At 41.9% G+C, this 24725-nt stretch overlaps 2 protein-coding genes across 6 annotated transcripts in view; both read left to right on the top strand.

Moving 5' to 3' along the window:
* LOC106584154 (volume-regulated anion channel subunit LRRC8C) overlaps positions 1 to 5444 on the top strand; it is a 32878-nt gene extending 27434 nt beyond the window's left edge. For all 4 annotated transcript variants that reach the window (XM_014169078.2, XM_014169081.2, XM_014169080.2 and 1 more), the window contains 3 exons: positions 118 to 439; positions 849 to 1211; positions 1442 to 5444. In XM_014169078.2, the coding sequence (XP_014024553.1) occupies positions 118 to 439; positions 849 to 1211; positions 1442 to 2008 (1252 nt within the window). In that variant the 3' untranslated portion in view covers positions 2009 to 5444. The remainder of the gene's footprint in view (positions 1 to 117; positions 440 to 848; positions 1212 to 1441) is intronic.
* A 4380-nt stretch (positions 5445 to 9824) lies between these two features.
* Positions 9825 to 24351, top strand: LOC106584155 (volume-regulated anion channel subunit LRRC8D). Of its 2 annotated transcripts, XM_014169086.1 has the most exons (3): positions 9825 to 10042; positions 20939 to 21089; positions 21256 to 24351. In XM_014169086.1, the coding sequence occupies exon 3, from the start codon at positions 21258 to 21260 to the stop codon at positions 23796 to 23798; it is 2541 nt and encodes an 846-aa protein (XP_014024561.1). In that variant the 5' UTR covers positions 9825 to 10042; positions 20939 to 21089; positions 21256 to 21257; the 3' UTR covers positions 23799 to 24351. The 2 variants fall into 2 exon arrangements, with proteins under 2 accessions (XP_014024561.1, XP_014024559.1); XM_014169084.1 differs by lacking the exon at positions 20939 to 21089.
* Positions 24352 to 24725: the final 374 nt, after the last annotated feature.

The following is a 24725-nucleotide window of genomic DNA, read 5'->3' as shown; positions in this document are numbered from 1 at the left end:
GCTATTGATAAGTATGCAATGCCTCCAATTGTAAAAGTTTCCTTTTCCCATCTTGGACAATAAAGTCATCATTGTCTTCTCTCTTTCGCTCTCTCTCTCTCTCTCTCTCGTTCGCAGATTTGCAGTGTTCCTATCGGAGGTCAGTGAAAACAAACTAAAACAGCTGAACCTGAACCATGAGTGGACGCCAGAGAAGCTACGTCAGAGACTGCTGACCAACCACAACAACAGACTGGAGCTACAGCTCTTCATGCTGTCTGGCCTTCCAGACACCATCTTTGAGGTGACAGAGCTCCAGTCCCTGAAGCTGGAGATCATCAACAACGTAACCATCCCAGCCTCCATCGCCCAGCTTGAAGACCTTCAGGAGCTTTCTCTGTATCAGTGTTATTTAAAGATCCACGCCACAGCCACCTCCTTCCTCAAGGAGAAACTCAAGGTATGCTATTCTACCATGTGCTATTCTCGTAGTCTTTTCGTATAGGATATTTTTTTTATTTTTCTATTCCTCCTGGCGTTGTATTGGGTTTTTGTCTCGTACAGTATGTGTATTTTGTCCGTATTTGTTATTGACATTACATTTCTTCCTCTGGGATTAATAGGTGGAGTAGTTCTGTATGTAATAAAACCCTTTTGTGGGAAAAACTAATTCTGATTGGCTGGGCCTGGCTCCCCAGTGGGTGGAGACTAATTAAATTGACCTCCCAGGCCCACTCATGGCTGCACCCTTGCCCAGACATGTGAAATCCATAAATTAGGGCCAATTTATTTAAATTGACTGATTTCCTTCAATGAACTGTAAGTAAAATATTAGACATTTTTGAATTTTATCTTTTTGTTTATCTAAGGTGCTCAGGGTGAAGTTTGACGACAGCAGAGAGCTGCCTCATTGGCTGTACCACCTGCGGAATCTAGAGGAGCTCTACCTTATTGGCTCACTGAGTCCTGACGCTTCTAAAAATGTGGTTCTGGAGTCCCTGAGGGAGCTGAAGAATCTTAAGACCCTGTCACTCAAAAGTAACTTTACAAAGATCCCCCAGTCCATTGTGGATGTGTCCAGCCACCTGCAGAGGCTGTATGTCTACAATGACGGCACTAAACTGGTGATGCTCAATAATCTGAAGAAGATGGTGAACCTGACTGAACTGGAGCTGGTGCACTGTGACCTGGAACGCATCCCACATGCTGTCTTCAGCCTCACCAACCTACAGGTATGATATGCATTACTTTGACTGCCTGTTATCTGAGTGGTCTACAATGTGGTTTTTAAATATGTAAGGAGTTATTCCTTTCAGCTCCTAGTGGAGAAAAGGGCTTCAATGGTGAAATTCCAGCGAACCCTGTTCTGGGTGGTTTTCTTGACCTCAAATATGCAATATGTATTGCCAATTCCTGTAATATTGTGGTGTTATACTTAGAACATTTTATTTTAACTCTACAGGAGTTGGACCTGAAAGAAAACAACCTGCACTCCATCGAGGAGATAGTCAGCTGCCAGCACCTCCGTAAGCTGACGACCCTGAAACTCTGGCACAACAGTATCTGCTACATCCCAGAACACATCAAGAAGCTGGGCAGCCTAGAGCGCCTCTACTTCAGTCACAACAAGATCGAGATCTTGCCCTCGCACTTGTTCTTATGCAACAAGCTTCGTTACCTGGACCTGTCCAACAACGACATCCGGTTTATTCCGCCGGAGATTGGTGTCCTACAGAGTCTTCAGTACTTCTCTGTCACATGCAACAAGATTGAGAACCTCCCAGACGAGCTGTTCTTTTGCAAGAAGCTCACAACCCTCAAGCTGGGCAAGAATACGCTGTCATTGCTCTCACCAAAGATCTCATACCTGGTTCTATTGACACACCTGGAACTGAAGGGCAACCATTTTGAACTCCTGCCTCCAGAGCTTGGGTTCTGCCGGGCATTGAAGCGCGGTGGCCTAATGGTGGAAGACGCTCTGTTTGAAACCTTGCCATCGGAAATCAGAGACAAAATGAAGGCTGAGTGAAATGTCTTACAGTATCTTTGCAAAAGGCCCTGCGATAGACTAGCATCCCGCCCAGGGGGTATACTTCAAGCTGCATTACACTATATAAAAAAAGTGATAGGACAAGAGCCAATGGGTTATTCTGGCTCGGACAAGCCAACTTACTTGACTGTTCAAAAAGAAAAAGCCAATTTTGTCTGGCAATCCTAGTCAACCAAAAAGCTTGATTTTACTGTTTTACACAACATTGATAAAAATATAAGCACTGTACCATAAGTTTGTTATAGGGGGCTGATGTGATAATCATGGCTGAATGTTTTTAGTATTATGTTGAAGTCTTACTTCATGACAGAAGGGAACATGGCATTGTGTTGTAATTAAACGGTTCTTAACAATAGGATTAGTCACATGCAAGGTGTACTTGTACCCAGGTTAACATTTGACTCCTTATTCTCTGTCATATGCCACACAATGTTTGGCATGACATAGAGTGGCAAGGAATGGAAGGATAGCACAAACAGATCTGTTTTCTTCGGTTACATGTAGTTGCTAATTGACATGTTAATCACTCGTTGCACCTTTTCTGCATGTTGCTTATGTTATGCTAATTAAGGCCTGCTTTTTATGGCTATTGCATTGCTGCTTGAATACTTTTCATTCGTTTTTTATTTTTTTTATATTGTTTGCCTGCCCTATGCTATGCTATGTAGCCCCTGCTAGCCTAGCCTGCTCTAGCTTTGGCCTTCTGTGCCGCATGCTATTGCACCCCCTTTCCATTCAAATTGTTGTATTGCTGCTATATTTATGTACAAGCTTTACTCAGTTGCATTGCATTTGTATATTGTTTTGCCATCTGAAATTCATACAAATACTATGCATGCATACATGCATGCATACATGCATGCATACATGCACACCTTTTATGTATGTATGTGGACACCCCTTCAAATGAGTGGATTCAGCTATTTCAGTGTTGCTGACAGGTGTATAATATTGAGCACACACCCATGCAATCTCCATAGACAAACATTGGCAGGTGGCCTTAATGAAGAGCTCAGTGACTTTCCAACATGGCAGTCATATGATGCCACCTTTCCAACAAGTCAGTCAAATTTCTGCCCTGCTAGGGCTACCCCGGTCAATTGTAAATGCTGTTATTGTGAAGTGGAAACGTCTAGGAGCAACAACGGCTCCGCAGCGATGTGGTTAGGCCACACAAGCTGACAGAACGGGAGTGCAGAAAGGGCGTTGCACGTAAACATTACCTTTCCTCTGCAACACTCACTACTGCACTCAAGCCTAAGATCACCATGTGTAAACCCAAGCGTCGGCTGGAGCGGTGTAAAGCTCGCCACCATTGGACTCTGCAGCAGTGGAAATGCGTTCTCTGGAGTGATGAATCATTCTTCACCATCTGGCAGTCCAATGTTTGAATCTGCATCTGGAGGATGCCAGGAGAAGCCTGAATGCATAGTGCCAACTGTAAAGTTTGGTGGAGGAGGAATAATTGTCTTGATGTTTTTCATGGTTCGGACTATGCCCCTTAGTTCCAGTGAAGGGAAATCTAAACGCTACAGCATACAATGACGTTCTAGACCATTCTGTGCTTCTAACTTTGTGGCAACAGTTTAGGGAAGGCCCTTTCCTGTTTAAACATGACGATGCGCCTGTGCACAAAGCAAGTTCCTTACAGAAATGGTTTGTCGAGATCGGTGTGAAAGAACGTGACTGGCCTGCGTAGAGCCCTGACGTCAACCCCATTTAACACCTTTGTGATGAATTGGAAATCCGATTCAGGCCTAATCGCCCAACATCAGTGCCTGACATCACTAATGCTATTGTGGCTGAATGGAAGCAATTCCCCACAGCAATGTTCCAACATCTAGTGGAAAGCCTTCCCAGAAGAGTGGAGGCTGCTATAGCAAATGTGGGACCAACTCCATATTAATGCCCATGATTTTGGAATGAGATGTTTGACAAGCAGGTGTCCACTTACTTTTAGTCATGTAGTGTACCAATAATTGTTGAGACGGGCAACAACTGTTCACCTAACTCAACATGTGCTGTAATTCAACTAATCTGATCCTGTTTCATGCCATGTACCATTTTCATCTGAATACACATAGACTTCATCTGTGCCTCTGTCTGCTCCTTCACCACAGCCCCACAGTGACCATTATCCATTCACCAGTCCTACATCTCTATTCTTTTCAGTGATATTGAATGTTTTATCCTGAAGCGCCTCATTCTTAAGTGTCTGTCTAAACGCAAATACACCTCCCTTTCTATACGATTTTGGAATATAACTTTAATTTAAGCAAGATAGAATCTTTCAAATACAAAATATATTAGTGTGAGCAGTTTGGCAAATTTGCACCCGGCTGTTTTCACATGCCGCCTTGGGTACGACACATCCTCTCACCTTTTGCTTTAATTTCCATTCAACCATTCCATTCCACATATTTCCTGTTTCTCAAAATACAGCTGGGTGCAGCTTTCCTAAACTGCATACAGTATGTTGTTTTTTTGTATTTGAAAAATAATTTCTCGCTTATATGAGCGTTAACTTACAAATGTTTTCAAAATGGTATCGCGTGTGAGGTGAATTTGGAAAAAAATCCCCTTAAGTGGCAAACAGCTTTGTAAATAGACAGTATAATGTTTAACATTTACTATTTATTTGAATGGGGTAGCTCGGTCCATGAGTTTGAGTGTTTGCATTCTCCATCCCTCTGCTGTCAGTGGAGGCTGGCCACTTTGTTTGAACTGCAGATTGCTCCTTTTAAGCTCAAACAACATTATTTGATCAGGTCAATAACCACACATTTAATCATTTCAACCCATGACTGTTACTTTTTTACATTATAGAAACACTAAAAAGGAAATATTGAATCTGATCCACTGTTCTCTACTCAGGTAGTCTATATATTATGTTGAAAGTTATTTATAGAACGGTGTAGTCTACAAGTTAAATGTGGACTCACTCAGCTGTAGCTGTTCTGTCAATAGCCTGTGGCAGTACTATATTTATCAGGAAGGCTAGCTTATTTCAGTTAGTCAACAGCTTACACAAGCTAAAGCATACCAGCCAAGTTGTAAGTAACGTATCTTTATTACAATCCACAAAACACTTTGCACATGCCTTATAGACAGATTTATACTTTTTGGTCCTCAGAGGTAAAACAAAAAGTCCACGCCTTACACTGCAATGTCTCAGAGCTGTAGATCACTGCAAAGGTGCCATGGTCAGCTGCTATCTTAATGTATAAAAACAGTACCGTATCTACATTTATGTAGGGCTTTATAGTCTAATGCGAAATAGTACCCCCCCATGAATACATCTGGTGATGAAAGATAATGAAAAGGTATATATTTTGTACATTATTTTTTAACGGATCGTATTTGCTGTGTTTGGTTCTTGATGATGAATAAAAACAACCAGCTGCTTTAAATGAGACATTTTGTAGTCTGTCTTATCCTATACCTGTACAGCATGTTGCATCCCATTTCATGTACAGTTGCAGTTCTGTTTCCCTCAGAGAAAATAAACTGTTGTGTGTGGAATCGAAGTTGCACCCTAGGTGGCAGTGATGTGCTTTGAATACAGCCATGTTCAGGTGTTAGAGGGAAACTAGACTGTCACCCCATCCTACTTGTTTAGATCAACGGAGCAGACTTTGGTCTATGCTTTACTAGCCTTGGACGCCCAAGCTTTGCTGTGAGGTTAAAGCTTGTGACTAATACTGTACAGTCACTGTCTCTCACTTCTCAGCAACCTGTCTGTCAGAATATAAGTTCTCCTCACCTTGTAAAGGGATCTTCCAAATGGCACCCTATTTCCTATATTGTGCACTAGTTTTGAACTGGGCCCATAGTGCTCTGGTCAAAAGTAGTGCACTATGTAGGGAATAGTGTTCCATTTGGGATGCTAACCATATACAGGTAACTGGCAAAACAAACACCAACAGTGTCTTAATAGGGAGTTGGGCCACCTCGAGCCAGAATAGCTTCAATGCACCTTGGCATATATTCTTCATGTGTCTGGAACTCCATTGGAGGGATGTGACACCATTTTCCAAGACAAATTCTATCATTTGGTGTTTTGTAGTTATCGGTCGTTCGCAAACGAAAGGCTGTTTTTGAATGGATTTTTTTGGGGTGAATGAAGGGAATCGAATTGGTGAAAGATCCCTTCATTTGTCTTCCTGATTTGCATACTGTTACTACTGGTTTGTGAGCTCAAAACAATGATTATATGCAAATAAGTTACTCAATAATTCTCTAAGAGGGTGAATCCTCACTACAGAAACAATAAGTGGGGAGAGCGTGTACGTTCTGGTCCACTCTCCTTTTTGCAGTGACTTAAAAATATGTAGTACCAGCCAAAAGTTGGGACACTTGTTCAAGGGTTTTTCTTTATTTTTACTATTTTCTACATTCTAGAATAATAGTGAAGACATCAAAACTACAAAATAACACAATCATGTAGTAACCAAAAGTGTTAAACAAATCAAAATATATTTTGAATTTGAGATTTTTCAAAGTAGCCACCCTTTGCCTTGACAGCTTTGGACACTCTTACCATTCTCTCAACCAGATTCATGAGGTTGGAATGCATTTAAATTAACAGGTGCACCTTGTTAATTTGTGGAATTTATTTCCTTAATGCGTTTGAGCCAACAGTTGTGTTGTGACAAGGTAGCCCTATTTGGTAAAAGACAGGTCCATATTATAGCAAGAACAGCTCAAATAAGTAAAGAGAAATTAGTCCATTGTTACTTTAAGACCTGAAGGTCATTCACTCGAACATTTCAAGGACTTTGAAGAAACTTTCAAATGCAATCGCAAAACCCATCAAGCGCCATGATAAAACACAGGAAAGGAAGTCCCAGGGTTACCTGGCTAAGAGGATAAGTTCATTAGTTAGCAGCCCAAAAACATGCTTCAGAGTTTAAGTAACAGACACATCAATATCAACTGTTCAGAGGAGACTGCATGAATCAGGCCTTCATGGTCGAATTGCTGCAAAGAAACCACTACTAAAGGACACCAATGATAAGAGACTTGCTTGTGCCAAGAAACACGAGCAATGTACATTAGACTGGTGGAAATATGTCCTTTGGTCTGATGAGTCCAAATTTGAGATTTTTGGTTCCAACCGATGTGTCTTTGTGAGACGCAGAGTAGGTGAATGGATGTTGTCCACGTGTGGTTCCCACCGTGAAGCATGGAGGAGGTGTGATGGTGTGGCGGTGCTTTGCTGGTGACAATTCAAGGCACACTTAACTAGCATAGCTAGCAGAGCATTCTGCATTGATACGCTATCCCATCATGTTTGCGCTGCTTAGTCCCACTATCATTTGATTTTCAACAGGACAATGATCCAAAACACACCTCTAGGCTGTGTAAGGGCTATTTGACCAAGAAGGAGAGTGATGGAGTGCTGCATCAGATGACCTCGCCTCCACAATCACCCGACCTCAACCTAATTGGGATGAGTTGGACCGCGGAGTGATGGAAAAGCAGCCAAAAAGTGCTCAGGATATGTGGGAACTATTTCAAGACTGTTGGAAAAGTATTCCAGGTGAAGCTGGTTGAGAGAATGCCAAGAGGGTCCAAAGCTGTTATCAAGGCAAAGGGTGGGTACTTTGAAGAATCTCAAATATAAAATATATTTTGGTTTAACACTTTTTTGGTTTTTGGTTGTTACATGACTCGTGTTATTTTTTTAGTTTTGATGTCTTCTATTATTCTACAATGTAGAAAATAGTAAAAATAAAGAAAAACCCTTGAATGTGTAGGTGTGTCCAAACTTATGACAGGTACTGTATACATTTTTTGCAGGTGATCTAATAATTTGCCGAGGTAAAAATGTATTGGAATCTGACAATGGTAGCCTACTTGTTGGGCTTTACATTGGAGATTGCTTAATTAACTCAGGAACCACATTTGTATGGAAGCACTTGCTTTCAATATACTATGTATCCCTCATTTAATCAAGTGTTTCCATTATTTTGGCAGTTACCTGTATATTACCCACACTTCATGGGAAGATCTCAATTGCATTCTCCAGACCGCCTATCTCCTTGCTGCCTTCTCAAAACCCATTGGATGAGAAAGTCAGAGGTCCCGCCCCTCTGACCTTCTCCTTCAATGGTTTTGAGAAGAGTGAGGACACGAGGAGTATGCAATTGAGATCTTCCCAATCTCTCATGCCTCCTCTCCTTGGTGATAAGCATGTTGGTGTGCCTGATACTGGAGATAAGTCAAGGTGACCTTTTGAGATGAAGTGAAAAATAGATGGGGGAGAAGTCAAGTGTATCTGGTTAGTTAGGGCAGGTGAAAGATGTGGCTGTAATTCACTGGAAGAGATGTGGTCATAGGTATAGAATTACTAGATTCTATTTCTACCGCTGTGTTACTGTATAGTCACTATCTAGATCAGCCTCATCTGACAAGACCATAGACATATCATTGACAAGACCGACTATTTTAAGTCAGAGGGGCATGATGGAGGAGACAAAGAACTGATCGGAGGTGCAGTGGCTACATGGCTGCTGCACCTAACAGAAATAAATAGGACCGTCATGAAACTGAATCGTTTTAATGATCATCCAACATAAAATGATTCATAACTTTGGCCTTTGTTTGTTCAACATATGTGCTCCAACATCTCTGTTCCATGTTCCTGGCAAGCTGCCCAGTCCAAGACAATGGCTATATTTGTATTATTTAGCATTTGTTTGGCCCACAAATTCAGGGCTTGTTCTGTGAAGGGCATTTTACAGAGAACACAATGGCATTCTGAATGGCACATAGACACAGTATTTAGGATCATCATCAACAGAATAGATAAAGTACATTAGTTATCAATTTTATGAGAAATGGAAATGTCTTCTAAAGAACCACCCCTCGCAAATTTTGAGAAGCACAGAATTCCAGTCCCCTAGCATATATTTCAATAATTTCAAGACCCCCTTTTGAATGTATGTTTTTTTTATTTTTTATTACAAGTTAAATATTGACACCAACATGATGTGTTGATGGTGCAATGTCTGACAGTACCTAAGAATATACAGCCAGTATTGGCTCCAGGAACCAAATGTTTAGTCTGTCATGAGGTCACGAGATTACACTGCAAGTAAAGCACAGCTGCTGTGATCTGTTACAGTATAGTATGTATGCCATTTCTCTGTTTCCACTTTTAGAGAGCTGTTTCAGAGGTCATAGTTATTCATTGTAACATGAAACTGATGTAAGAAAATAATGCTTTGAAATGTCATGGCTTGTCATGGACTGATCGTTGCTGATTCGGCTACTGGATCTGTAGAGCTTTTTATTTTGAGTGGTGTACCAAAATAATCCAGTGGAGTAACTACTTTCCCTATATAGGACTAAAATAAATAGTTAACAAAATCTCCTATCAAACCAAAACATAAACAATGCAGCAATAGCTTTTCTGTAAAAAACAAATCTCATATATAATATGTGCATATATATGTGTCTGTGTGTGTGTGTGTGTGTGTGTGTGTGTGTGTGTGTGTGTGTGTGTGTGTGTGTTATGTGTGTGTGTGTTAGTTATGACAATGTAATACAACCAAGCTTTTATAATTCGTTTACAATAAGTGGGTGGTTTTGCATAAGGATATTTTATAGATTGTGTGTGTGCCCTACAGGCTTTAGTTTACACTTCACACCTTTGCCTGACTGGCAGCAGAGTTGAGCCTTGTCTTGTTTTTGAGACATGATTGGTTGATACAGTAATACCAAAGATGGTTCGGTAAAGCTATTGGACTAGCCCAGGATACGTTTAATATTTATTTCCTGTGCACCCTGTGTCCCATGGTGCAACCAACCTTCATGGCCGCAGCATGTCGCTATGGAGGAAGCAGAACCAAAGCAATTTTCTAATCAGCTTAGTGTCTGTTCAGCAATACGGTTGACTAGATGTTAAGCATTTCGTCTTTGTTTACCTTATCGAATCATGGGACGCACCAATAAATATCATTTTTCTGCTGAAGTATCGAGGCAACGGGACACATAAATGAATTGAAGGTGCGTATGCGTAGCCTATCTCGTCTCAGAAACCGTCGCCAAGAATGTTATGCAATGCTTTTCTGTATAAATAGCGGCACCATATGTGTATATATGTTGTCACAAAATAATATGTACCCACTCATTGAGAAAAGTTGTACTGTAAGAGGCTACAATAAGGCTGCTATAGAGAAGGCAAGGCCGTGTTACATTTCCATATGTAACACGCTGTCCAGAAATCAAGAGTAGGCTAGGCCCACTGTAGCCTATACATTTTTTTGGTTTTGTATAACCAACTAAATCCAGGCCTGAACTCATCCTTATCCTAACCGTGTTAAATTGCAACGTCAATGGGGTGACGTCAGAGTTAGACGTCTCAAGGATCCAGTTGAGACTTTACCGAGAATAAATGCTGTGTCACATTTAGAGCCCATTCACGGGCACCCTGTGCCAGTGCGCAGTCGATGATATTGTGGGATAGCAAAATCCAGTTTGACCTACTATATAAAACAGCGAATTCTTTATCACACTGTGTTCTCATCTTTTTAATACGACACTAGCCTATGTTCAATCTAGGAGGTGGTGGGTAGCCTATGCAATTTCATATGACGTTTAGGGTACTTGATCATTTTTGGAACACAGTAGTAGCCGAAACTGTTAATAATATAAGGTCCATATAAACTATAGCGTAGTTGATGTGTAGATTACGTAGTTTTTAGCCTTGACTGGGATATGGCAATGTAAACCAGGTATATATGAATCTCTGACGAGCCTACAGCATTTGCATGTGGTACATCAGTTTGAATACAGAAGCCTACAAGGGCATCTAGCTACCACAAACATGGTTTATTTTTATTGTGGGCAGTGTTGCCAGGTGTAGCTAAACAGTTCTATCCAATGACCTCTGAAAACTAGTCCCAAAAAATTGGGTTGCCACATTTATCCATGAAACCTTTTTTTCCCATCACATTAACGAGCGAATTAAGAAGGAATATCTACTTAATTTTTAACGATGTAGGCTAGGAAGAAAATGTTGGTTTTCCATCAAAATAATAATTCTTGCAAGTTTAAGAATTTGTTTCGAGAGAAAAGATAAATTGACCTTATTAAACTCTCAAGATCATTTTCCATCAATGAATGTCGATTTAACTTGTTTTGACTGCTATGATTAAACAATAAGGCCCTAGGAGGTGTGGTATATGGCCAATATACCACGGCAAAGGGTTGTTCTTTGGATATAGCCCTTAGCCGTGGTGTATTGGCAATATACCACAACCTGAGGAGCCTTATTGCTATTATAAACTGATTGACAGTGTAATTAGAATAGTAAAAGTTTTTTTTTGTCATTCCCATGGTACCAATATAGCATGGCTTTCAACCAATCAGCTTTCAGGGATCAAACCACCCAGTTTATAATATTAAATAAATCCTGTTTGTGCCTGTGCATAACTATAGATAATTCCGACAGGAGAGTTTGAGTGATGAAAGTTGAAAACGAATGTTAGGCTATTTTCTGGCAATTGTGCCTTCATTATGTGATGTAATTGTTAGTACAATAGGCATAGGCTATTGACAAAAATCTGGCTTTATAATTGCAATTCAACTTTGCCAAGGTTTGCTGAGCTAGATGCAGGTAGGCTATAGCCCCTGAAAGGCCAACATCTCATTTCAGGGAAAAGTCCACAATGAAACTGACATTAAATGTGGAGAATGATACATTCGCAATAGAGCTGTCTGTGACCATGATCACAATTTGATAACTTCCAATTTAATTAACTAAACATGGCCATTAACAATTGCTTAATAACACAAGGCTACAACTAAAAACTGAGTCAAAGGCTATTTATTACATCTGTTTCCCAGCTACAGGTAGGCTACACAAGTGGCACAAATTGATTTGCAATGACTCAAACGATATCGCCATTTCAACTTATTTATTGTACTGTATCATATGGTAGGCAGCAGTAGCTTACAATGCCATAGAAGTGAATAGCCTTTGATGGCCAACAACTGCAAATATCATTCTCCTCATTTTAAAATAATTTTAATTGTGGACTTTTTCCCATTTAAGAGAAGCACACGAGTGACTTCCATAACTTCCATTTCAAATTTCCACTTGCACAGCGCTCCAGACCCTAGAACTGAGCATGAGTAAAACCCTTCGCTTGATACGGTTATCCATAAGAAAAGTCGACATTTGAATGCAGTTTACTTAATTTCGTTCAGAGGTGGTTTAATCTAAAGAGCTCTAGTGTGCCTAAAGTCCTTTTCCAATGCTTTGTCACCGTTATATCAGTTCTAGCGCTTTTATTTTTTTATGGAAAATGGTGTCTCCTAAATAGTCTACCCACAAATGGTAAAAAGTTGTTACGATGTGCGAGTGTGCTACTCTTTCTCCTTGACACAAGCTGCCTCTGCTACAGTACTCTCTCAACCAGGGCTTTCAACGCACACACATCGATCTGGCCTTTCTCTCTCTCACTCACTCACTCACTCACTCACTCACTCACTCACTCACTCACATCCTGCTCACTGCCTGATAGTCAGCAGCGGCAGGTTACAGTTAAATATATACAGTACCAGTCAAAAGTTTGGACACACATACTCATTCCAGTGTTTTTCTTTATTTTTACTATTTTCTACATTGTAGAATAATAGTGAAGACATCAGAACTATGAAATAACACATATGGAATCACGTAGTAACCAAAAAGTGTTAAACAAATTAAAATATATTTTATACATTAGATTCTTCAAAGTAGCCACTCTTTGCCTTGACAGCTGTGCACACTCTTGGCATTCTCTCAACCAGCTTCATGAAGAATGCTTTTCCAACAGTCTTGGAGTTCCCACATATGCTGAGAACTTGTTGGCTGCTTTTCCTTCATTCTGCGGTCCAACTCATCGGAAACCATCTCAATTGGGTTGAGGTCGGGTGATTGTGGAGGCAAGGTCATCTGATGCAGCACTCCATCACTCTCCTTCTTGGTCAAATAGCTCTTTCACAGCCTGGAGTTGTGTTTTGGGGAATTGTCCAGTTGAAAAACAAATGATAGTCCCACTAAGCACAAACCAGATGGGATGGCGTATCGCTGCAGAATGCTGTGGTAACCATGCTGGTTAAGTGTGCCTTGAATTCAAAATAAATCATAGTGTCACCAGCAAAGCACCCTCACACCATCACACCTCCTCCTCCATGCTTCACGGTGGGAACCACACATGCGGAGAACATCCATTCACCTACTCTTGTGTCTCACATAGACAAGGCGGTTGGAACCAAAAATCTCAAATTTGGACTCATCGGACCAAAAGACAGATTTCCACCGGTCTAATGTCCATTGCTCGTGTTTGTTGGCCCAAGCAAGTCTTTTCTTCTTATCAGTGTCCTTTAGTAGTGTTTTTTTTTGCAGCAATTTGACCATGAAGGCCTGATTTCACACTGTGTCCTCTAAACAGTTGATGTTGAGATGTGTCTGTTACTTGAACTCTGTGAAGCATCTATCTGGGCTGCAATCTGAGGTGCAGTTAACTCTAATGAACTTATCCTCTACCTCAGAGGTAACTCTGGGTCTTCCTTTCCTGTGGAAAGTAATGATGGACTGTCATTTCTCTTTGCTGATTTGAGCTGTTCTTGCCATAATATGGACTTGGTCTTTTACCTAATAGGGATATCTTCTGTATACCACCCCTACCTTGTCACAACACAACTGATTGGCTCAAACACATTAAGAAGGAAAGAAATTCCACAAATTAACTTTTAACAAGGCATACCTGTTAATTGAAATGCATTTCAGGTGACTACCTCATGAAGCTGGTAGAGAGAATGCCAAGAGTGTGCAAAGCTGTCATCATGGAAAAGGGTGGCTACTTTGAAGAATCACAAATATAAAACATATTTTGATTTGTTTAAACACTTTTTTGGTGACTACATGATTTCATATGTGACTCACCACTTGGAATCGGTCTTATGTAGCAACATTTGAAATGGTGTTTTACATTGGATGACAGTAGAGACTCAGAGCTACAAAATTGTATATCATACTGCATTGTTGAGGAACAATGGGAAAGTTGCTAAACTTGTCAACTCTTTTGAGAAAATGGCCTTTGAATGCTTTGGTATCTAGTGAATAGCGCTTCTTTGTCTACACCCCTTCAGCATCGTTCACACTAGAGGTCGACAGATTCTGATTTTTCAACGCCGATACCGATTATTGGAGGACCCAAAAAAGCCGATACCGATTATTGGAGGACCCAAAAAAAGCCGATACCGATTTATCAGTCTATTTTTTTTTACTTTTTTTATTATATATATTTGTAATAATGACAATTACAACAATACTGAATGAACAATGAACACTTTTATATTAACATAATATAATTCATCAATAAAATCAATTTAGTCTCAAATAAATAATGAAACATGTTCAATTTGCTTTAAATAATGCAAAAACAAGGTGTTGGAGAAGAAAGTAAAAGTGCAATATGTGACATGTAAAAAAGCTTATGTTTAAGTTCCTTGCTCAGAACATGAGAACATATGAAAGCTGGTGGTTCCTTTTAACATGAGTCTTCAATATTCCCAGGTAAGACGTTTTAGGTTGTAGTTATTATAGGACTATTTCTCTCTCTACCATTTGTATTTCATATACCTTTTGACTATTGGATGTTCTAATAGGTACTTTAGTATTGCCAGCCTAATCTCGGGAGTTGATAGGCTTGAAGTCATAAACAGTGCAATGCTTGAAGCATTGCGAAGAACTGCTGGCAAACGCAGTAAAGTGCTGTTTGAATGAATGCTTACGAGCCTGCTGCTGCCTACCACGGCTCAGTCAGACTGCTCTATCAAATCATCGACTTAATTATAATATAATAACACACATAAATACGAGCCTTAGGTCATTAATATGGTCAAATCCGGAAACTATAATTTCGAAAAGAAAACGTTTATTCTTTCAGTGAAATACGGAACCGTTCCATATTTTATCAAACGGGTGGCATCCATAAGTCTAAATATTGCTGTTACATCGCACAACCTTCAATGTTATGTCATAATTACGTAAATTTCTGGCAAATTAGTTCGCAACGAGCCATGCGGCCCAAACTGTTGCATATACCCTGACTCTGCGTGCAATGATCGCAAGAGAAGTGACACAATTTCCCTAGTTAAAAGAAATTCATGTTAGCAGGGAATATTAACAAAATATGCAGGTTTAAAAATATATACTTGTGTATTGATTTTAAGAAAGGTGTTGATGTTTATGGTTAGGTACACATTGGTGCAACGACAGCGCTTTTTTCGCGAATGCTATTGTTAAATCACCCGTTTGGCGAAGTAGGCTGTGATTCAATGATAAATTAACATTGATTGTTTTTTATAAGATATGTTTAATGTTAGCTAGCACCTTACCTTGGCTCCTTGCTGCACTCGCATAACAGGTAGTCAGCCTGCCACGCAGTGTTCTCGTGGAGTGCAATGTAATCGGCCATGATCGGTGTACGAAAATGACGATTACCGATTGTTATGAAAACTTGAAATTGGCCTTAATTAATCGGCCATTCCGATTAATCGGTCGACCTCTAGTTCACACCCTCTTAAGCTTTAGCCCCACCCATCTTGTTTCGCCCTCGTAGCGTTCAGAGCTTACACTTGACGCTCTGGCCGATGATTTGTTTACCTATGGATAACATGAAAACAGCCTAGCTTGCAGTTGTTAGCTAATTTGTCCTATTTAGCTAGCTTGCTGTTGCTAGCTAATTTGTCCTGGGATATAAACGTTGAGTTGTTATTTTACCTGAAATGCACAAGGTCCTCTTCTCTACACACAATTAATCCATTATTATTATTACGTGACAATAATCGACACAAAATACACTAATGTCAAAGTGGAAGAAGAATTCTAACATTTTCTAAAGATTAATCAAAATAAAATAAATATAATACAGACGTTGCATAAGTATTCAAGTCCTTGAGTCCATCATAAACTCAGCAAAAAAAGAAATATCCCTTTTTCAGGACCCTGTCTTTAAAAGATAATTCGTAAAAATCCAAATAACTTCACAGATCTTTTTTGAAAAGGGTTTCCCATGCTTGTTCAATGAACAATAAACAATTCATGAACATGTACCTGTGAAACGGTCGTTAAGGCACTAACAGCTTACAGACGGTAGGAAATTAAGGTCATAGTTATGAAAATGTAGGACACTAAAGAGGCCTTTCTACTGACTCTGAAAAACACCAAAAGAAAGATGCCCAGGGTCCCTGCTCATCTGCGTGATTTACATTTACATTTACGTCATTTAGCAGACGCTCTTATCCAGAGCGACTTACAAATTGGTGCATTCACCTTATGATATCCAGTGGAACAACCACTTTACAATAGTACATCTATATCTTTTTTTTTGGGGGGGGGGGGGGTTTAGAAGGATTACTATATCCTATCCCAGGTATTCCTTAAAGAGGTGGGGTTTCAGGTGTCTACGGAAGGTGGTGATTGACTCCGCTGTCCTGGCGTCGTGAGGGAGCTTGTTCCACCATTGGGGTGCCAGGGCAGCGAACAGTTTTGACTGGGCTGAGCGGGAACTGTGCTTCTGCAGAGGTAGGGGGGCCAGCAGGCCAGAGGTGGATGAACGCAGTGCCCTTGTTTGGGTGTAGGGCCTGATCAGAGCCTGAAGGTACGGAGGTGCCGTTCCCCTCACAGCTCCGTAGGCAAGCACCATGGTCTTGTAGCAGATGCGAGCTTCAACTGGAAGCCAGTGGAGTGTGCGGAGGAGCGGGGTGACGTGAGAGAACTTGGGAAGGTTGAACACCAGACGGGCTGCGGCATTCTGGATGAGTTGTAGGGGTTTAATGGCACAGGCAGGGAGCCCCGCCAACAGGGAGTTGCAGTAATCCAGACGGGAGATGACAAGTGCCTGGATTAGGACCTGCACCGCTTCCTGTGTAAGGCAGGGTCGTACTCTGCGAATGTTGTATAGCATGAACCTACAGGATCGGGTCACCGCCTTGATGTTAGCGGAGAACGACAGGGTGTTGTCCAGGGTCACGCCAAGGCTCTTAGCACTCTGGGAGGAGGACACAATGGAGTTGTCAACCGTGATGGCGTGATCATGGAACGGGCAGTCCTTCCCCGGGAGGAAGAGCAGCTCCGTCTTGCCGAGGTTCAGCTTGAGGTGGTGATCCGTCATCCACACTGATATGTCTGCCAGACATGCAGACTGAGCCCTGGAGGACACCAGTGGTGAGAGCACGTGGTGCGGAGACTGATTCAAGCCACGCCACCTGGTAGAAGCGACCTGTCAGGTAGGACGCAATCCAAGAGTGAGCCGCGCCGGAGATGCCCAACTCGGAGAGGGTGGAGAGGAGGATCTGATGGTTCACAGTATCAAAGGCAGCAGATAGGTCTAGAAGGATGAGAGCAGAGGAGAGAGAGTTAGCTTTAGCAGTGCGGAGAGCCTCCGTGACACAGAGAAGAGCAGTCTCAGTTGAATGACCAGCCTTGAAACCTGACTGATTTGGATCGAGAAGGTCATTCTGAGAGAGATAGCAGGAGAGCTGGCCAAGGACGGCACGTTCAAGAGTTTTGGAGAGAAAAGAAAGAAGGGATACTGGTCTGTAGTTGTTGACATCGGAGGGATCGAGTGTAGGTTTTTTCAGAAGGGGTGCAACTCTCGCTCTCTTGAAGACGGAAGGGATGTAGCCAGCGGTCAAGGATGAGTTGATGAGCGAGGTGAGGTAAGGGAGAAGGTCTCCGGAAATGGTCTGGAGAAAAGAGGAGGGGATAGGGTCAAGCGGGCAGGTTGTTGGGCGGCCGGCCGTCACAAGACGCAAGATTTCATCTGGAGAGAGAGGGGAGAAAGAGGTCAAAGCATAGGGTAGGGCAATGTGAGCAGGACCAGCGGTGTCGTTTGACTTAACAAACGAGGATCGGATGTCGTCGACCTTCTTTTCAAAATGGTTGACGAAGTCATCCGCAGAGAGGGAGGGGGGGGAGGAGGATTTAGGAGGGAGGAGAATGTGGCAAAGAGCTTCCTAGGGTTAGAGGCAGATGCTTGGAAGTTAGAGTGGTAGAAAGTGGCTTTAGCAGCAGAAACGGAGGAGGGAGTGAAAAGATGCCAGGTCCGCAGGGAGGCTAGTTTTCCTCCATTTCTGCTCGGCTGCCCGGATTATTCTAAAATTGTTTTAATTATTTTTTTCCCTCATCAATCTACACACAATACACCATAATGACAAAGCAAAAACAGGTTTTAGACATTTTTGCAAATTTAAAAAAGGTGAATATGATATTACATTTTTTAATTGAAGTATTCAGACCCTTTACTCAGTACTTTGAAGCACATTTGGCAGCGATTACAGCCTCGAGTCTTCTTGGGTATGATGCTAAAAGCTTGGCACACCTGTATTTGTGGAGTTTCTCCCATTCTCTGCAGATCCTCTCAAGCTCTGTCAGGTTGGATGGGGAGTGTTGCTGCACAGCTATTTTCAGGTCTCTCCAGAGATGTTCAATCGGGTTCAAGGCCAGGCTCTGTCTGGGCCACTCACATTCAGAGACTTGTCCTGAAGCCACTCCTGCGTTGTCTTGGCTGTGTTCTTAGGGTCATTGTCCTGTTGGAAGATGAATTTTCATACCCAATCTGAGGTCCTGAGCGCTCTGGAGCAGGTTTTCATGAAGGATTTCTCTGTTCTTTGCTCCGTTCATCTTTGCCTGAATCCTGGCTAGTCGCCCAGTCCCTGCCGCTGAAAAACATCCCCACAGCATGATGCTGCTGCCACCACCATGCTTCACCGTAGGGATGGTGCCAGGTTTCCTCCAGACGTGACTCTTGGCATTTAGGCCAAAGAGTTCAATCTTGGTTTCATCAGACTAGAGAATCATGTTTCAAATGGTCTGAGATTCTTTAGGTTCCTTTTGGCAAACTCCAAGTGGGCTGTCGTGACTTTCACTGAGGAGTGGCTTCCATCTGGTCACTCTACCATAAAGGCCTGATTGGTGGAGTGCTGCAGAGATGGTTGTTCTTCTGGAAGGTTCTCGCATCTCCACAGAGGATCTCTAGAGCTCTTGGTCACCTCCTTGACCAAGGCCCTTCTCCCCCGATTGCTCAGTTTGGCCGGGCGGCCAGCTCTAGGAAGAGTCTTGGTGGTTCCAAACTTTTTCCATTTTAAGAAATATATATGCCACTGTGTTCTTGCAGACCTTCAATGGTCAGATTTGTTTTGGTACACTTCCACAGATCTGTGCCCTGACACAATCCTGTTTCTGAGCTCCATGGACGATTCCTTCATCCTCATGGCTTGGTTTTTCAACTGTGGGACCTTATATAGACAGGTGTGTGCCTTTCCAAATAATGTTCAATCAATTGAATTTACCACAGGAGGACTCCAATCAAGCACCTGAGTTCAATTTCGAGTCTCATAGCAAAGGGTCTGAATACTTATGTGAATAAGGTGTTTCTGATTTTATTTTTATGAATTTCCAAAAATGTCTAAAAAACGGTTTATGCTTTGTGTGTACATTGCTGAGGATTTTTTTTATTTAATCAATTGTTGGAACAAGGCTGTAATGTAACAAAATGTGGAAAAAGTCAAGGGGTCTGCATACTTTCCAAAGGCACTGTATATACAAAAAAATATCAATAGAAAATAAGTAAAACAAAGGAAATCATTATCATATTAAAGTTCCAGAGTGGGATCTCTGCTACTTTTAGAGTTAGGATCCAATTTGTAAGTATTACCAACAGAGTGAATGTGAAAATGGATTCAAAATGGTCGCCCTCTGCTGGTGATTTGTAGGATTTGCTATAATACAACTGAAATGAGGGCTGTGATTGGTTACATTGCCTACTATGCCAATTTCTTTGTATAATATGGGCCATAACTTTTAAGAGTAACTTTGAATAAAAAATATTTTTTCTAATTGAAACCACATTTTTAACCCTTTCACACGTACAATCACACGGGGTGTGATCGTTCTACAGTGGTCCCAGAAGCGTACGATCACACCCCGTGTGATTAGAACACTCATTTAGAACAGTCATTTAGAACGGCCAGTTTCGAATGACGCAACAATCAACATTTGAGCTGGCCACACTTTTTTCAGAAACTATTTACACAAACACAGTCCTTACAAAGTTATGTCCATAATGTGAGCAGTTTATTTTTGGATGCAATGTTCAGATATTCACAGAAGTATCTATAGCATAACACAATCATCCTAACCGGAAAAATGTAGGCTACATTTGTCCTAGCGCTGAGGAAAGATTGACGCAACACAAGCGGTCATATTTTCTAACTATCGGCTGACATAAACTACACTATGAATTAGCTAATAGCAATTACTAAGTACAATTAATCACATCACGGGTGAGCTCACCGTTGATCAAAATAATTGAGTAAAACACCTTCTAGAAATCGAAAGTAAACATGGCTCCATACACAAAGCTGGAATTAGCTTAGCTCATCATAATCAGTACAACCTTCAAAACATTATTTTACACACATACTATGCGCCCTTTACAATTTATGCAAAAATCGGAACGCATGATTTATCACGGGTAATTGAAAAACGTAAATAAAATAGTAAATATATCAATAATACCACACAAAACATTTTCTGATAGTGATTTATTGATACAAATTGCGCGTTTAGGCAGTCAATCACGGTAACCTCTCACTCCCACTCTGAGCCATTCAGTGTTGTTGTTTATGTAACAATCACATCCTGGAATGGAGAGAACGTTCGAACATCACGTGCATAAAAAAACTCACGCTGGGGCGACCGTTAGAGATATTTGGAACTCGCGTGAAAGGGTTAAGGCATAGTTATAGTGAAAGACGTAAATTCTGGTGTTCATTTTGACCGTACGTTGCAAAGTGATATATTTAGGTATTTTTGTAGTAAATCTAACTTTTTTTGCCCCTTAGCGGTTCAACTCTACCATTGAAATCATGATGTAGTCATCTCAAGGGAGAGGTTCGGTATGAAATACACTCCCTTCTTGATGTGCTGGGTGGTACCACCTCAGGGCTTACGATAAAACCAGGTGACAGTGCGCCATATTCGGCAATGGTCTTGGTAAGTGGAGTGCTGGAATCCTGCTTTTTTTTACCACGCTGCTTGATGAACCTAACCTTTCATCCACGATGCAAAAACAATAACAAAGGTACTGGGGTAGACACTGCCATTTTCCCCCCTTATCTTCAATTCACTGTTTAATTAATATGTCTGTTTTCTGTTGCAGTGATGTTTACTCTCACAGAGGTAGCCGCCCTGAATGACATCCAGCCGACCTATCGAATCCTGAAACCATGGTGGGACGTCTTTATGGACTACCTGGGCGTCGTCATGCTGATGCTGGCCATATTTTCTGGAACCATGCAATTAACCAAAGACCAGGTGGTTTGCCTTCCCGTCCTGGAACCTGCTCCAGAGGACCCCAGCAGCTTCACGACACCGCAGCCAGAGGAGGGGTCTGGTTCTGGGTCAGGGAACGGAGGAAGTAGGGTGACTCTAGCCGCTGCGCCCCTAATGATTAACGATCTACCAGATAGTGTTGTTCATGAGATCCACTTCACACAGTTTGGTGGTGTTGGACAGCAGCCTCCGCCAACAGGTGTCAGGACAAACCTGGACTTTCAGCAGTATGTTTTTGTCAATCAGATGTGCTACCACGTTGCCCTGCCGTGGTACTCAAAATACTTCCCATACCTTGCTCTCATACACACCATCGTCCTCATGGTCAGCAGTAACTTTTGGTTCAAATATCCAAAGACTAGTTCAAAAATAGAGCATTTTGTGGGGATTCTGGGGAAGTGTTTTGAGTCTCCTTGGACGACAAAGGCATTGTCCGAGACGGCATGTGAGGACTCAGAGGAGAATAAGCAAAGGCTCACTGGTGCCCATTCCCTACCAAAACATTTCTCAACCAGCAGTGAAGAGGGAAGTCCTAACCAGTCCACCCCGATGCTGGCTAAATCTGGGGTCAAGTTTACTGCCGATAAGCCTGTTATTGAAGTCCCATGCATGACCATACTGGACAAGAAAGATGGAGAGCAGGCCAAGGCCTTGTTTGAAAAGGTTAGGAAGTTCCGTGCCCACGTGGAAGACAGTGATTTGATCTACAAGCTCTATGTTGCTCAAACTGTGATCAAAACCGTGAAGTTCATTTTGATCTTGTGTTACACAATGACATTTGTTGCTTCAATTGACTTTGACCATGTGTGTGAGCCTGACATAAAACATTTAACCGGATACTCTAAATTCCAATGCACACATAACATGGCATTCATGTTAAGGAAGCTGCTTGTCAGCTATATTTCCCTCGTCTGTATATATGGCCTCATCTGTATATACACTCTCTTCTGGCTGTTTCGACGACCTCTCAAGGAGTACTCTTTCGAGAAAGTCAGAGAGGAGAGTAGTTTCAGTGACATTCCTGACGTGAAGAACGACTTTGCGTTTCTCTTGCACATGGTCGATCAGTATGACCAGCTGTACTCGAAGCGTTTTGGTGTCTTCCTCTCTGAAGTCAGCGAGAATAAACTGCGAGAGATCAGCTTGAATCACGAGTGGACCTTTGAGAAACTGAGACAGCACGTAACCCGCAACACTCAAGACAAACTGGAGCTCCATCTCTTCATGCTGTCAGGTCTGCCAGATGCTGTCTTCGATCTGACCGATTTGGAGATCCTAAAGCTGGAGCTGATCCCAGAGGCCAGGATAACAGCCAAGATCTCCCAGATGATCAACCTTCAGGAGCTTCACTTCTATCACTGTCCTGCCAAAGTTGAGCAGACCGCGTTCAGTTTCCTTCGCGACCACCTCCGGTGCCTTCATGTCAAGTTTACCGACGTAGCTGAGATTCCCACCTGGGTGTACCTGTTGAAAAGTCTGAGGGAGCTGTACTTGGTCGGGAATCTGAATTCTGAAAACAACAAGATGATTGGTTTAGAATCTCTCAGAGACCTGAGACATCTGAAGATTTTGCATCTAAAAAGCAACTTGACGAAGGTCCCGACCAACATAACAGATCTCTCTCCACACCTGATCAAGCTGGTGGTACATAATGACGGTACTAAACTCCTGGTACTGAACAGTTTGAAAAAAATGATGAACCTAGCTGAACTGGAGCTTCACAATTGTGAACTGGAGAGGATTCCCCATGCTATTTTCAGTTTGACCAACCTGCAGGAGCTGGACCTGAAATCCAACAACATTCGCACCATTGAGGAAGTCATCAGCTTCCAGCACCTCAATAGGCTGATCTGCCTTAAACTGTGGCACAATAAAATCATCACCATTCCATTGTCCATAAGCCATGTCAAAAACCTTGAGTCCCTCTACCTTTCGCACAACAAACTCGAGTCTCTGCCCGTACCTTTGTTTAACCTGCTGAAGCTGAGGTATCTGGACGTTAGCCACAACTCCATAGTGGTGATCCCTCTGGAGATCGGCTTCATGCAGAACCTCCAGCACTTTGCCATTACAGGAAACAAGGTGGAGGTGGTACCCAAGCAGCTGTTCAAGTGCACCAAATTGAAGACACTATGTCTGGGACACAACTGTATCTCTGTCCTTCCAGAGAAGATTAGCAATCTGGGGCAGCTAACAAACCTGGAGCTGAAGGGAAACTGTCTGGACCGCCTGCCAGCCCAGCTAGGCCAGTGTCATCTCCTCCGCAGGAACTGCCTGATGGTGGAGGACCACCTCTTTGACTCACTCCCCCTAGACGTCAAGGAGAGTATCAATCAGGAAGCCAACGTTCCCTTTGCTAATGGGGTGTGAGTGTGGAAGGACAGTCACTTTACCCATACAGGAATGAGATTACAAAAAGGTGGCAATAACTGTCCATACACAGCAAGCTAGTCAACTTTTTTAATTAAAGCATGTGAACTGGAATAAAGGTTTTTGCTCAGGGCTGACTCGTCGAACAGATGATGTTTAAACTTATAGAAAATGGCACTGTGCTAACTAGTTAGGAGAGTTGATTCCAGGTACTGTGTAAAATGCTAGAATGATGGTCTAGATCCAGAATGATAGGTTAGTTCCATAGTCATGGGTTGATTCCAGAATAACAGACAAGTTCCAGAATGATGGGCTAGTTCCAGAATAAGGAGCTGGTTCCAGAGTGAGTTAGTTGTAGAATGACAGCAATGTTTGTGTTAGACCACTAAATGATTAGTCAATGTTCTGAGGAAAAGGGATGCTCCTCTTAATGAAACAGAGAATGGTGGTGTAGAATTCATAGACACCAGGGATACAGTAGCCTCAAATTATTGGCACCTTTGATTAAAGATGAGCAAAAAAGAATGTATAAAATAAAGAATACAAATACAAATATTGTATGCAATTTTTTATTATTTTATACTAATACAATTGCTCAGAGAAGTAGATTTGGTTTAACAAGTAAAACAAAACAAATCTCATAAACATAGGTGTCAAAACTATTGCCACCGCCAAAGATTCTTATTTTACTTTTTAAAATGAATCTCAGTTTAAGGAGCTATATTGTGGCCTTCCATGGCTTCCTGTGTAAAAATGAGAACACACATGTAAAATCCATTTGTCATCCATCACCAGGCTCCCGAGTGGCGCAGCAGTCTAAGGCACTGCATCTCAGTGCTAGAGGCGTCACTACAGACCCTAGTTTGATTCCAGGCTGTATCACAACCGGCCGTGATTGGCAGTCCCATAGGGCGGGAACAATTGGCC

Source organism: Salmo salar, chromosome ssa23 (assembly GCF_905237065.1).
Source record: "Salmo salar chromosome ssa23, Ssal_v3.1, whole genome shotgun sequence".
Taxonomy (NCBI): domain Eukaryota; kingdom Metazoa; phylum Chordata; class Actinopteri; order Salmoniformes; family Salmonidae; genus Salmo; species Salmo salar.
The sequence above is the reverse complement of the archived record's forward strand: the minus strand, read 5'-3'. Positions and strand labels throughout refer to the sequence as shown.

Coding starts and splice junctions, on each gene's coding strand:
- LOC106584155 (XM_014169084.1), top strand. CDS start 21,258: ATGTTTACTCTCACAGAGGTAGCCGCCCTGAATGACATCCAGCCGACC.